The sequence below is a fragment of the Telmatherina bonti genome (genome assembly GCF_933228915.1).
Source record: "Telmatherina bonti genome assembly, chromosome: 6".
Classification (NCBI taxonomy): Eukaryota; Metazoa; Chordata; class Actinopteri; order Atheriniformes; family Telmatherinidae; genus Telmatherina; species Telmatherina bonti.
Genome location: NC_136624.1, coordinates 16,029,536 through 16,043,974, shown reverse-complemented (window position 1 = coordinate 16,043,974; position 14,439 = coordinate 16,029,536). Strand labels below are relative to the sequence as shown.

General features: G+C 37.3%; 1 protein-coding gene across 1 annotated transcript in view; it reads right to left on the bottom strand.

The window, feature by feature from the left end:
• ptprt (protein tyrosine phosphatase receptor type T) overlaps positions 1-14,439 on the bottom strand; it is a 251,571-nt gene that overhangs the window by 88,086 nt on the left and 149,046 nt on the right. The window contains exon 16 of the mRNA XM_079241579.1: positions 9,733-9,765. Within this exon, the coding sequence (XP_079097705.1) occupies positions 9,733-9,765 (33 nt within the window). The remainder of the gene's footprint in view (positions 1-9,732; positions 9,766-14,439) is intronic.

The window sequence follows — 14,439 nt, the reverse complement described above, 5'->3', positions numbered from 1 at the left end:
AAGTGATTTTTTATTTTACTTTCTTTCTTCTGTTAAAAAAAAAAAAAAACAAAAAAAAAAAACAAAAAAAAAAAAAAACTATTAAAAAACATATTATACATTTGCAGAAAAAACACATTGGACCATTCTTGTTTTCAAAATAAAAACATGTTTAGTTGTAACAGGCATGAAAACTGAACATTTTATTTTGGCAAACAAGAGTGGTCTCCTAAATTCCCCCACATCTTTATATCTGTAATATTCACCAAGACTTTGAGTGAGATAAAAGTTAAACAGAAATGGAAAGAAATGGAACAATATCAAGGAATCAGCAAATAGCTGGAGGAAGAAGAAACAAAAAGAAGGTGGGTTGAGACAGGTGTTCCTGGTGTGAAATCGCTACTTACAGGTAATAAGAGTAGGAATAAGCATGTCTTCTGAAGCATGGTGAGGTGAGGCCGATGGTGACAACAGAGCAAAACCCAGAAGAAGGACAAACACATTGGATTAGTTCATGGTCTGAGTGGACAAATAGTTTTGCTGGCAATCTGAACTGTGTTTATCTCAACATTATTTTAAAATTCCACCTAATTTTTATTCATTTATGTGTCCTCATAAATAAAGTCTGTTTTTTTCTAGATTGTGATTAAAGTTTGTGGCTTCCACAGCATACATTACATATCTAAAGAGGTAGTATCTTGCAATAGTACATATGCCCATTTTGTCTCAGATTTTGGATCAATATCAAACAATGCATGTTACATTTTAACCAAATATTTTAACATTTTTACGTAATACTTCTCTCTACATTGGAAGTGAAGTAGTCAGCATTTTTTATGCAGTTAGAGGTGGTAAGCAACTCTATGACTTGTGAAATTATTGCTTCACTCACCTAAAAAATGAACCGTTTTTATGAGGGTTTGCTTGTCCATTAACTTTTAAAAACACACACATGGATTCATCTATTGCTCTCTATTCTGCTTCATGCAGTACTTCACCATGTAACTGAGATAGTGGATAATTATTCATTGATGATTTCTACCCTCTGAGAGACATAATATGAAATCACGGTAACAAAACACTGTTGTTAGTTACAAAGCAACTGAGTTTAAACATTTTAAATTTGTGATTAATTTAGGATTTTTGTACATCTTGAATGTGCAGAATATTATTTATACAGTCAGATGATCCTCCTTCAGTTCTAAGGTTTTATGCATCAGGACATATTAAATTTAACATTTGGTATGGGTTTTAGAATTACTTAAAAGCACATTCTCAGATGAAAAGCACCACATCACATAATTCATCTTTCATTGAACAACCAAATCAAAATGCAGAAGAAGTGTGTTTAATGCTAAGTTCAACTCTGATCCAACAACTTATAAAAACCACCTTAAGCTTCAATAATCTAAAGTAGTGCTTTTCTGTACGGCATTATCAGTCTCTCCCATGGCTGTGGAGGAGATTCGCTCTTGTCTTCTCTTCTAGACACTGTTGTTTCAGCTTGCAGCTGTGGTTTATGCACAGCTGTCTAATTGTCCTAGCACAGCATCCCATTCAGCTTGACGTCTTTACTTTAACTGGACCATGTCAACACCTTGATCATTTTCTTTCTCCGGCATCCTCTTATAGATCTGCCGCTGTGGTTGGCCTCACATTTGACTCTAGAATAATTTGGTATCCAGAGGATTTCATGGACTTGACCCACTTGGTGACTCTAGCTGCCGAACAAACTTAAATAATCAGCCCTCCACCACCATGTCTGACATGAGGTGTTTGTCCTAAAATGCAGTTTGTTTTTTTTTCTTTTCTTTTTTGCATTTTCATTTAAGATATAATTTAAGATTATCAGCTTGATCTGGTTTGTCCCAAAGGACATTGGTCCAGACGTCTTGCTGCAGTGCAACACTTTGCCAAAATTAGCCAAGCAGTCATGTTCCTAACAGAGAGAAGAAGCTTTCTACTGCAACCATATCAAAAAGGTCAAGTTTGTTGAGTATTTTTCTTGTTGGACTGTTAGAAACTCTAACATTCGCCATGCTAACTGAGCCCCGCAGAGTCTGGTTTTTTTTTTTTTTTTTTTTTAATCTAGTTTTGTTGTTTGTTTGTTTTTTGTTTTTTTCTTTTAGTGTTGCACAGTCTGACCTTGAGCGGAACATTCACGACTGTGAAGATTGACAGCTGTCTCTAGTATTTTCTACATGTGAAAACTTTTTTCTTGCTGTAGGACGATGGATACCAAATAGTTGAACTTCCCAAACTGATGGGCAGCAACAGTTGCATCTTAAAGGTCATGACTGATTTTTATGCTCCAGAGCAGCAAACTAACAAAACATCTGCTTGTATAAGATGTTCATACTGATAATAATAAATAATAAATAAGTACATTTTTACAGCAGAAACTGGCTCTTACAACTGTGATACTCTCAATTCCAATGAAACTAGTTGAACTTTTCATATTATACTTTTTTTTTCCTTAAACACAACTTCTGCATTTTGGCTTTGTGTTAGTAAAATGAATGATGACTTACATGATTATTTCCTAATCATGTCCAAAAATATTTAAATACCAGAGACCTTTTTTTTTTTCCTCAAGCATTTTGTGCTTCACAACAGCTACTTAACATAATGAATAACAATCTGTCAACATAGAGCTCTGCTCTATCAGGGGTTTCTTAACACTTTTATATTGTCATCACATTAGAAATTATAAACATCTCTTAAAAATGTTTGTATTTCAACAGGCTTTACGGTATTGCCTGAATTATTAAGCCATGACTGCAAGGGAAAGAATAAACAACGATCCCTAAAGGCACCACTGGAGCCTCCATCACCAACAGGTTGATCAGTAGAAAGATAGAAAGATGAAGAGCTGAAGTGACATGAAAAAAAAAAAACAAAAAAAAACAGAAAATGGAGGAGGAACAAATGGGAATATGGGGATGATTAATCAGTTTGATTAAACAGTGTTTCTTATGACAGTAATGATTACCATGTGAGATTTTTCATATAAGGTTCTATCAACCCCACCCCCCAATTGAAAGGGGAAAAAAAAGTATATATATATATATATATTAATCATTACCTTCATATATATTATTAGTAGTGATAATAGTATATTCTTAGGAGGTATGATAGTCGAATCATCAATCATGTAACAATACATTTTAGGAAAATACAAAATTAGTTAAAAAGAGACAAATGTAAAAATTTGAGCAAAGAAATGTTCAGTGTTTTGTTTACTTGTTGGTTTTATGCCTTTCTTTATCGTCCTTTATTTAATAGAATAGCATCAAATCTATATCTCTGCATTTCACTTCACCAGCATGTCGTTAGTGTGTGTGCGTGCGTGTGTATGTGTGATACTGGAGTCCCTGCTGTATCTCTTTAATCGCTTGTTGGCAACTTTTCCCCCTGGCATGCACCCTTCATCTGGTGAGAGGCCAGAGATTGGGATCTCATAATATATAAGGACACACAACACACATAAATGCACACACACACACACACACACACACACACACACACACACTCACACTTCATTGGACCGGGGGAAGTCAAGCAGGGTTGAGAAGGATCAATATTTGAGTTCCTATTTACAGAGGGAGTGACACAACTACTACAGCAGATTGCATCTACCTATCTGCCTCAGAAGGAAAAAAAACACTGAAACTGTGAAGAGTGAAAGAAAAAAAAAACTGAGAAACTGAAGAAGGCTGACACATGCAAATTCTCAACACACACACGCTTTCATTTCAGTAGCCTATATGCACACACATCTATCCTCACTACACACAGCTTCAAACTTTTGTGCACATACATACACAAACACAATCCACCCACTATTACATTTTTTTTTTTTTTTGTAAGTAAAGCAACCAATGTCATCGCACACACACACACACAGGCACACAGACACACACACACACACACACTCACAGCCAAACCCATAACCCTCTTTAAGGGCTCTGCTGACATTGTCCTTATGATATTAATAAAGTGCATAGCAGTGAGAGCCTGGCTGTAAAAGCCATAGCCGTTAAAACTACTCATAAATATTAATTCAGCAAAGAAAAAACACCACTGGTGTGTGTATGTGTGTGTGTGAAAGACAGGGGATTGAGGAAGACTGGTGCAGAGGAAACAGTGGCAATGCGTTTGTCACTGCATGATATTTTTAGTTAGTATTTGGGGTTCTTATATGTACAGTATATGTCTTGTCATCTCATTGTAGCCCTGTAATATATCAACAAATTGTTGCTGCTGATGTAATTTGTGCTTTACTCAGTCTGCATCTCAGTGTGGTGGATATGCAGATGTCTCCACACACCCTCAATAGTTTTCAGACAATGCATTGTTCCAGTGTGGCCACTGTTAATGTAAAGGCAACGACATGCTTGTTTAAATATAATAGCATTTAAAAAAGGTTTTGCTCTTGTTTTTGTTCATAAGGCAGTTATAAATCCTCCCTAACATAGGATGAAGCTTCAAATTATTTATTATTATTAGTCAAGCCGCAACTTTTTGCATTCAGATGAATATGGCTGTGGTTTTCTCGGTTTTACCAACTTGCAGTTCCATTATTGCAGTGGCAAGTCCTAATGATCTATTCTTTTTGCTGCTTTGTGACATGGAAACCAGCATGGATATCTGGACTACAGGCATTAGAAAGTCGCCCACAGTTACAGATAAAGTTATGTTACCTTTATCATCTCAAAATGACTGTTTTTATATAACTAATATTGGTGCATTACTGTAAACTGCTTCATCCTATAGAAACTGCTCTTAAAAACTGACGATCCACACTGGAACATAGAACACAATTCTTGCTATTATAAGGGCACATACACATCAGGATGGTTTGGATAACTTGGGGACTCGGCTCAGTTGTGAGGGGGTGTTTCATGGTGACCGAGATCACCTTGATGCTGCACTTTGGTAAAAATGAGTCAGACCATTAGAATAATATATATCTCCATTCTCACCAAAGGTGGTGCTGTACTAGTATTTCGCAAAATAATGGACAAGATCCACATGAAGAAGAAAACTCTTTCTTCCACTTGTGAGCCAAACATGGAGCATGATACTATCACTGTTTTGATTTTATTGTTTTGTCTTGTGCAAGTATACTGCAGAAATACACTGCAACAATGGGTGCAGTATAAACACCAGATGAGGCAAAAGACCCTTAACGCCACTGCTATTTATCTACCCACAATGCAATTCTACGTCAAACACAGACATGACTTCTATTTAGTGACTTTGTAGTCCGCTTCCTGAATTTGCTCTCCTTGAAATGGACTGAGACCTGCGTTTATAGGCGGACCGTGTTCACTTCTTTAATCTGAATCAGAACTAGTTTAGCGCATTCAGATTTCCCCCGAATGAAGTGGACTTCCCCAGCAAACACAAAAGACTGAAAGGTTCAAAACAAAAAGACTGATGTGAAGGTGCCCTTAGTCATCAAAACACAGTAAAGAAATAGCTTCAGACTTGTGAAAAAGTGACTCTTTTTGTATTTTATCTCTAGTATTTAGGCTCCTGGACGCCACTGTGCATGGTGAGTTTGTGTTGGGGACACTAATTTTCAGAGCAACTTCTGCACACCACACACACCAGTCTTACGCTTGCATGATGGCTATAGGTTTTCATGGGTTTATACAAAAAAATATCAGCTGATATTCACACTACCACAAGCATGCACACACACACAAACACAAACACCTGCAGCCTTCAGGCATTTAATTGGTTATATGATGGTTATAGTTTGTTATATACAGGAAAAATGTGTCAAGAATGAAACCAAAAAGAAAAAAAAAACTTTCAAGACTGACTCTAATAAAAAGAAAACAATGTCTTAACTCATGAGTGTGTGGTTTTTCTAGCCACATGTTTTTATGTTAAAGAAGGGATACGCAAACCTGACAATAAATCCATTTGTTTAGGCATGTAAAAACACACATTCTGCCACTGCAACCAGTTTGTGGATCCTAAAAACCAATTAGAAATTATGTGTATTGTGCAGGTGTGTTGTAAACATCCAAAAAAAAAGCAAACAGAGGAGTGTCAACAGCCTCCGAGCACGAGACAACTAGCTGTTTATCACAGAGCAGCATAAACATGTTGAAAGATGACCAGTAATGTCACATGTCCAGCTACAGTATGTCAACGGGAATTTTGGGACAGTGAGCTGATGTTATACTTAGTTGTTTCTACTCTCATACATCTCCCCTCATTTTCAGCTCATGCCTTTTAGCTGAAATGTGAATTTGCTCTGTAAAAGTCTAACAAGCAGAAGTTGTGCTCTTTGTGGACAAATGTTTCTCATTACTATTGCAGTAAGTTTTTGTTTGCAGTTATCTAATTGGAATAATAAAAAAAAAACAACTAAGGTTTCTTCATCAGGTGGTCAAGTTTAGTGAACAGCATGTCTATGTCTAGGTTGTGAATGACATATTTCTACATCAAGTCTTCAAGCTACACAGAGCGTATTACATGTTCTGAAACCTCATGGGAGACTTTTACATTGTGTGAGGGGTCAGCCGTCGGCCATTTTCACAGAAGTGTAAGTGGCCCATCGAGCATTTATCTCAGCAAGCATCAGAGTACATCATCCAACCGTGTGTCACGTCTACAGAATGGGAGGCAAGCCCTGCTCCGTTGGAAATGTGTGTGTCTAAATGTGTGTGGTGTGGCTTACCTTCACCAATCTATGCATTAACAGGCATGGAAGCATTTCAAGAATTTTTTAACGTGCAGAAGTGTGTGTGGACTGTTTTTCTATGCACTATATGTCCCAGTTGTGAGGTTGTGTGTGTCAGTATGCGCACATCTTAGAGCATTTGGCGTTTTAGGATTCTGCTATTTGCAGAGAATCCAGCGTTAGACTGTGTCACCAGCTGGCACACTTTGCATATTGCGTCTTGCTCTTCCCTCCACCGATGGGCAGAGATCCTCTGGAGTGGAGTGTATTATATATTGTCTGGAAACAACTTTCAGAATAATTCAAGCAGGAATGGTGGATAAAACTTTTACAAAACCTACAGATCAGAGCTCAACTTTAATTTCCATATGAAGTGCCTCAGTGTTTCAAAGGTTCTTTGTTATTTTGAAAAACATGTTTGCAATAGTTAATAAAGGATGTTTTTCTTTGGTGCATAATGATGACCTTCTCCTGAGTGCTTTTATGTCACAATTTAGATTTATATAAAGACAATACAAATTGTGAGCTTTTCATGCTTTCTAAAAGTGGGATGGAATCATGAAATAAATCAACTTTTAAGAAGATTTGGGTCGTGTTTGATGACTTGAATTAAGACTTCTGCTCAAGTCAGAGCCTCACAAAACCATTTCATCTTCAACAAATGACATTTAGAAATAAAATCCGGTTTCGGTAAGCCAGACTGGAAAGTAAAACCAATCCACAATCATGCCCATATCTTTAAACAAACAACATAGAGGTCAAGCATTCATGGCAGTTTCAGCTTTGTAATTTAAATTTTGTGATAATGAGATATCTAAAAACTTCACTGACAAAAAAAATAAAACACAGATATCCTAATATCTGATCTTGAGGTGATGTTTGCAGGAGATGTTTGCACATTTAAATGGGAATCAGAATATTAGTAGAAGATTTATCCGAAGCAAGAGCTGCGTGACAGGCGCAGAGTGGATTGTCTCTGAGCCCAGAGGTGTGTGGGTGGGGATATTTGTGAACCGTTGCATTTCGTTCGGCAAGGTATTACCACATATCTCCCTCTTAATCACCCACCTATGTTTATTTACCCAAGCCAAGCATATAATTCCTTACCTACAAACTTTCACTAATTATTTAACCTTTTCTCGAACAGTGGGGGTGGCTGGTTGGCTCCATTCTTGCATTGAAAAAAAAAAAAAAAAGAAAAAGAAAACATCCAACACAATCGTCTGCTCTGAAGTGAAATTCAATTACGCCATCCGCTCCGACCACAGAGAACACAATAATGTGAAATAATTGATCTTTTCAGATCTGAACCTGAATTTGTCTCTTCTACCGGATAATGAAACAAATTGTCTGCTGGTACAGTTATTTCTGCAAATAACAGCATTATTATGACAATGCATCAAAGCAGATGGCTGGGGAAGTATGGGACAGACAAAACATTCCTCACCACGATGAGTAAATGAAATGTAAATTATTAATGTCAAAAGGGTTTTCATACACGGTAAAGTGACGATGTTTGGTTACTGGAAATTTTCACTTTGACAAGTGGATGAAGAACAATGATGTGCAACAGTGATATATATATATATATATATATATATATATATATATATATATATATATATATATATATATATATATATATATATATATATATATATATATATATATATATATATATATATATATATATATATATATATATATATATATATATATATATATATATATATATATATATATATATATATATATATATATATATATATATATATATATATATATATATATATATATATATATATATATAGGGCTGCACGGTGGCGCAGTGGTTAGCACTGTGGCCTCACAGCAAGAAGGTTGCTGGTTCGATCCTTGGCTGGTTTGGACAGTGGCCTTTCTGTGTGGAGTTTGCATGTTCTCCCCGTGTATGCGTGGGTTCTCTCCGGGTACTCCGGCTTCCTCCCACCATCCAAAGACATGCATGATAGGTTAATTGGTCACTCTACATTGCCCCTAGGAGTGAATGTGAGTGTGAGCGTGAGTGTGGTTGTTCGTCTCTCTGTGTGGCCCTGCGATGGACTGGCGAGCTGTCCAGGGTGTACCCTGCCTGTCGCCCAAAGCCAGCTGGGATAGGCTCCAGCTTCCCCGCGACCCTGAATTGGAATAAGCGGTTCGGAAAATGAATGAATGAATGATGAATGAATATATATATATATATATATATATATATATATATATGACACAACATACAGGGGAAGCTTTACCAAAAGCATCTTACATAGGTCTGCATGGCTCACTGATGAATAATGGAAGCCAAATGTCAAACAGCCATTTGACAAGACCCATTTTATGCTTAAATGTTGCATCACTTGCTCTGCAATACACATTTTATACACTCTGATGATGCAAATATAGGTAGGATGCAAGGCGAGTGCATAAATGGAGACTTCTATAATGGCTTTTGTTAGAAATCTCAGAGGAAAAGTAAAGCCTACATTTCCCCCACTTAGTGACACAGATCTGGCTGGTTAATGGCACCAAGCGGATTTTAAACTCCTTGTGATTTCTCAGAGCTAAAACAGCCGAGAGAAAATTACGTGTGTGCCACAGAGACTAACAATGTTGGCTGTTTCATGTTTCACATTCTCGTCTTTGAGTGTTGCTTAGGACAGCACTTTCTGTGGCTCTTTTCAAAACGGTTAAGATTCAGAACTACGGCAATTACCACATGAATGTGCACGGCATCAGCACATTATTAATGTTAAAAGCTGGTAAAGGTTGACAGCATTTGTGCTGCCACAAGCTGAAATTTAGTTGCATTTAGACATGATATCTGTTGTTTACATTGTTCTTTCCCAAACTGTGGGATGCAGGGGAGCTTTTAGTCACAAATATGACAAAGCACTTTTTCAGATGTTAATGCATTTTGAAGTTGGCCTTTGTCATAAGATGCATTTGGAAAGCTAGATATGCCAGCAGAGCTGAGGTGACAGTCACAGTGAGAAGCGGAGTGGATGCGTTCATGTCTAGAAGTAAATATACAATACCCCACGCTCAGAGTTCTCCATGTGTGAATCTCTCTATCGGAGCAAGGGCAAGGCAGGTACAGGACGGGACAGGAAGGGGTGGAGCCAGAGACAGGAAACAGGAAGATAGAGAGAGACATAAAAGGGTATAAAACTCGAGTCAGAGGTTGTGGTGAGAAATACATTGGTTTTCATGATGAAATCGTGCTTGAACTTTGTTCTGTTTCTGTGGTCTGACTTCACTCTACCTGGAGCTGCCATTCATTTTTTTTTCTGCATTGGTGTAGTTTTCTTTGTATGTGGTAGAAATACAAGAATTTAAACAAAAGTTTAAGAAAGTAGTTTGTTTAATGGTGCAGATGGATGAAATGAATGTTTAAACATCTAATCACTCTGTTTCACCTTGTTTTTTTTTTTTTTTTTCGCGCTTCCTTTGAACACCTGCACATAGCAGCAGAGATACAGTACCTCTGTGTCTGAACAGTGAACAAGAGAGAGAGCTGTCTGGCTAAAGAGGGATGAAACTGATTGGATTTTTATCTGTTTCAGCAGCCGTGAAAGGATCAGACATGTCCCATATGGGCTGAGAAGAAGAGTTTCTGCTACATCATAAATCATCACAGTGAGGCGCTGAGTGGACCTTCACAGGTCGTCAGCAAGAGTTCTGTCAAGTGACACATAAAGATAGAAGAATTTGTCAGGGATACAGTAACAAGTGGAAATCCCAAAAGTTTCCTGAGTAGCATGAACAATTTGCCAAAGAGCCCTAAGAAAACGTAAGAAAAAAAGGTTCAGGAGATGGAGGGAACAATCAGGCGAGTCCCTCAGCAGTGTTGCTGGAAGAAACAGAGTGGACACTGTCAGCGCTGATGGAGGTGAAACACTGCAATGCCAAACTTTCATTGGGTGTTTTAGTTGCATGTTAAATAATCTCCACTCAAATATTGTTTTCCTGTTGAAACTTCTCTTCAGCTTAAGAGTCAATTTTGATTCCCTGCCTGTTTAGTTGGACAAACCAACCTGCATTTGATCATTTTTAATTGTTCTCTTAAGATAATAAATTATTCATTTTTAAAATTTTAGATGGCTTCATGATGGGGGAGGGAGGTGTGACAATGTGTGTGTGAACAAAGAAGTTGTTACTGTTAAGATGGGTATAGAGCCAGCATAGAAGACATTGGCTGCTGAAATGACTCAGAATCGATGCAGAAACAATGGATTTTTTGATCTTGCAGGAAGGGCATGTATCTGTGTAAAACCCTGGTGTGCATGCATGTGCATGAGGTTATATGTGCAAACCAAAATATGCTGTGCATTATAAAATAGCTAAGAAATAAATACAAAATAATATAAATTAGATTTCATCTTAAAATTCATCCCATCAGAAACAGAAGTGATCAGTCACTTTGAATGTATGGTGAGGCTCAGAATGATAGCAATAAAGAATTCATGTCCAAATAGCAGGTTTGAACCAGGACTACTTTGATGGTACTTTTGTTACTGTTTTCTTCTAAATACAATGAAAGTCAGCTTAGCCATATCTATGTACTCCTTACTTCTTTTTAAGTTTTGATTGCATCACCTCTTCAGAAACAGAGAGTCTTTTCACAAAGAAGATATTTCTCTTCAGACAGAAAATAAAGTGCTGTGTTCACTTCATCTTTCTGCAATGGAAATGAATCTCAAGGCTTAAAGAAAATTTGACAGGACGTATATATCTATGGAGGACAAAGTAAAATTGTCACAAGAAATATTTAGTTTCACATTCAGCTGCATGTCGTCTGCAATTGCAACAGAAAACTTCTGTGTCTTGAGAAAATGGGAACAAAACAAAAAATAGAGACTGTGATTTTTTTTTTTTTTTTTCTAATTTATATGGATTTTCCTTCCAGAGGAGGACAGAACTTTGGTGTGCTCAAAATGAAGAGCAACATAGATGACTTTAATAATGTGATGCAGGCTTAAAAATCTTAAACTAAAGCCACGAAGCATGAAACATTTTGGATTTAGATTCTTAAATAAAAGTATATTTAATTTCATTCATTCATTCATTCATTAGGTTAGATATGGTCAAATATATTATAATGTATTATAGTCCCCCAAACATTCCTTGGGAAAAAGCAGGCAAGAAGAACTCTTGCTTTATATCCCGTCACACAGATGTGTCACATTCACAGAATGTACACATACTGAAGTCATGTCATAATGTCATGAATTATGGTTCGTGTTTTCACAGCACTCATTGGACTGACCAATACTGCACACTTTCCAACAACTACAGTTCTGAAGATTGTTTCAAAGATGGCATCAAAGTAGTTTATTTTACAATTGCAAGTCTCGATTTTGACCTTAAAACTGCCACGGTGAGACTTATTTCGTTCATTTCTGGAGCCACCGCTGACCAGCGACACCATGAAGCTAAGAAATGCACTTCACAACCTTTCCTTCCGCGAGACGTTGGAGCTGAGCTGAGCTTTATGTTTCACAAACTAGCAAGTGGTGACTAGCAACACCCTGGCTGTTTTGAACATGCACAGTGGTTGACATAGCAAAGAAATAAAAGAGGACATTATCAGAGGACGAGAGGAAAAACAAACAGAAGAAGACAGAGCAAAAGACGAAACTAGAATCAACAAAGGACGAACTTTTGCTGTCTGGAGAGAGCTCTGCTTACACGTGTGGTGCATCGTTAGGGGGGGCACCCCGGGGAGAAAAATCCCCCTACGTTCCACAGTGCCTCTCTAAAGGTTGACCGGAGCCAGAAACGTGAATGGATGCACCAGATATAATTTCAAAAAAGACAACTGCTGAGTCAGTCGGTTGAGTTTAAAATTGCTTCGATGAAATTGAGTTAGGGTGAAAAAAGTTTGAATAACAATTTTTTTCCCATCAATTTGCACTTTCAGAGATGTCATCCTTCCACAGTTACTTAGCTGAGCTCTGCTACTCTGCTGCTCACACAGAAATCAGCCTTTGTTTAGGGAGCTTCAGGAACATTAATTATTCATCGATTCTCCTTTCAACCTTTTTTATGAAAAGTGTATCTTCTGGTGCTGGTTTGTCTGAGCCCTCGGGGGCATCTGGCAGTAGAAACACTGAATCCCCATTAAGACTTCAGCCATGCCCAGGGTTACTCAGTTTTACACTACATTATCAGCAACACCCCCCTGGCTTTCTGCAAAAGGCCCGGTCCATCTGAAACATGTGTAACAATGCTTTAAAAGATTAATCGGACTGCTTGTACATGTTCACTTCCTCACAAAGTTTTGTCACAGAATAATTTAAAAGGATTGAAAAGCATGTAAAACACTCTCAATTTAAAAAGCCTTTTTTCTGCCATCGATGTAAATGACTGAAGTGAGCAGCTCTGAAATATAAATGACCCAAGAAAATGGTCTTGGATATTGCAATCTATTTGTCTGTAGTCATTCTGTCAGTTATCTTTTTTCTCTGTTTCCATGTGTCCTCACAATCTCTCAGTACAATTTCCTTCCTTGTTTTGTAATGTGGTTGTTTTTTTCTGTTCTCTTTCTTTACTTTCATCCATTTTATCTCTCGCTCCTGCTTTAAATGCAGCTTTCCTTTCAAATCTACCATCTATATCACACTTTACTGTCTGTATCCTTTCACATGAATGTTTCTTTCACAATGAACATGCTTCTACTGAGTACTATTGTATGACAGCATGCCATTAATTCCCATTGCTACAAAGATGATGATACTCCTAACTATGACACCTGATGAAACTGTTCAGTGACTCAGACTGCAAAGATGTCTTCAAGACATAAAGAACTAGGTTTAGTTTAGTTTAGTTTATTAAGGCTCCCCATTAGCTGTAGCAAGCTACAGCAATTCTTCCTGGGGTCCGGCACAATTATGATATCAAAACAAAAACTTGTAAAAAGTTACACAGCACATCAATATTTCAGTTCAGTTTCTGATGCATTGTGATGATATTTGTCCTGAAATCACACTTCAGTACCGTTCGGGCAGCTCTATTTTGTACAAGTTGTAGTCTGTCTAACACATACTATAACATGTACAAAATAGAGCTGCCCAAACGGTACTGGGTGACTATAAAGTTTCTCCTTTTACTTTCAAAGAGACCAAAGTTGTCTTTGGACATAACAACTAAAGGGCAAAACTGTCTATCTATGCAATAACTCTGAATTCCCTCACTTTACTTGGCTTCCACTAGTGAAGTGAGGAGTCTAGGTCTATATTTATATTTCTTTTCTATCAAGACTTGTTCTTTAGTTGCCTTATAAAACAGATTTCTAACATTATTTTCTTTCATTTATCTAATAAATGCAACATCCTATCATGTAGTTATGTAAAAAAAAAAAACTGTGTCCACGACTTTGTCACTTCTGAATTGGACTGGCACAATTCCTGACTACTTGGCTGTCCCAGATATGTTCTAAAAAGTTTCCATCTTTACACAAGGTCCTGCAATAAGGTTTCTGATGAGAACAAGCAGGAGAGATCATATTTCTCCAGATTTAGCTTCTATTCATTGGACCCCCTATAAATCCAAAATAGAATTTTAAATTCTTTACCCCGCACATAAAGCTCTCCATAACCAAGCTTTATTGTATATCAAAGATTTCATAGTTCCATATATTTTCCCAGCAGAGCACTTTGCTGTCAGGCTGCAGATTTACTTGCGGTTCCTCAAGTCCCAAAAGCTAGAAAGGGAGGCAGAGACGTCTCCCTCTCTACCTGTAA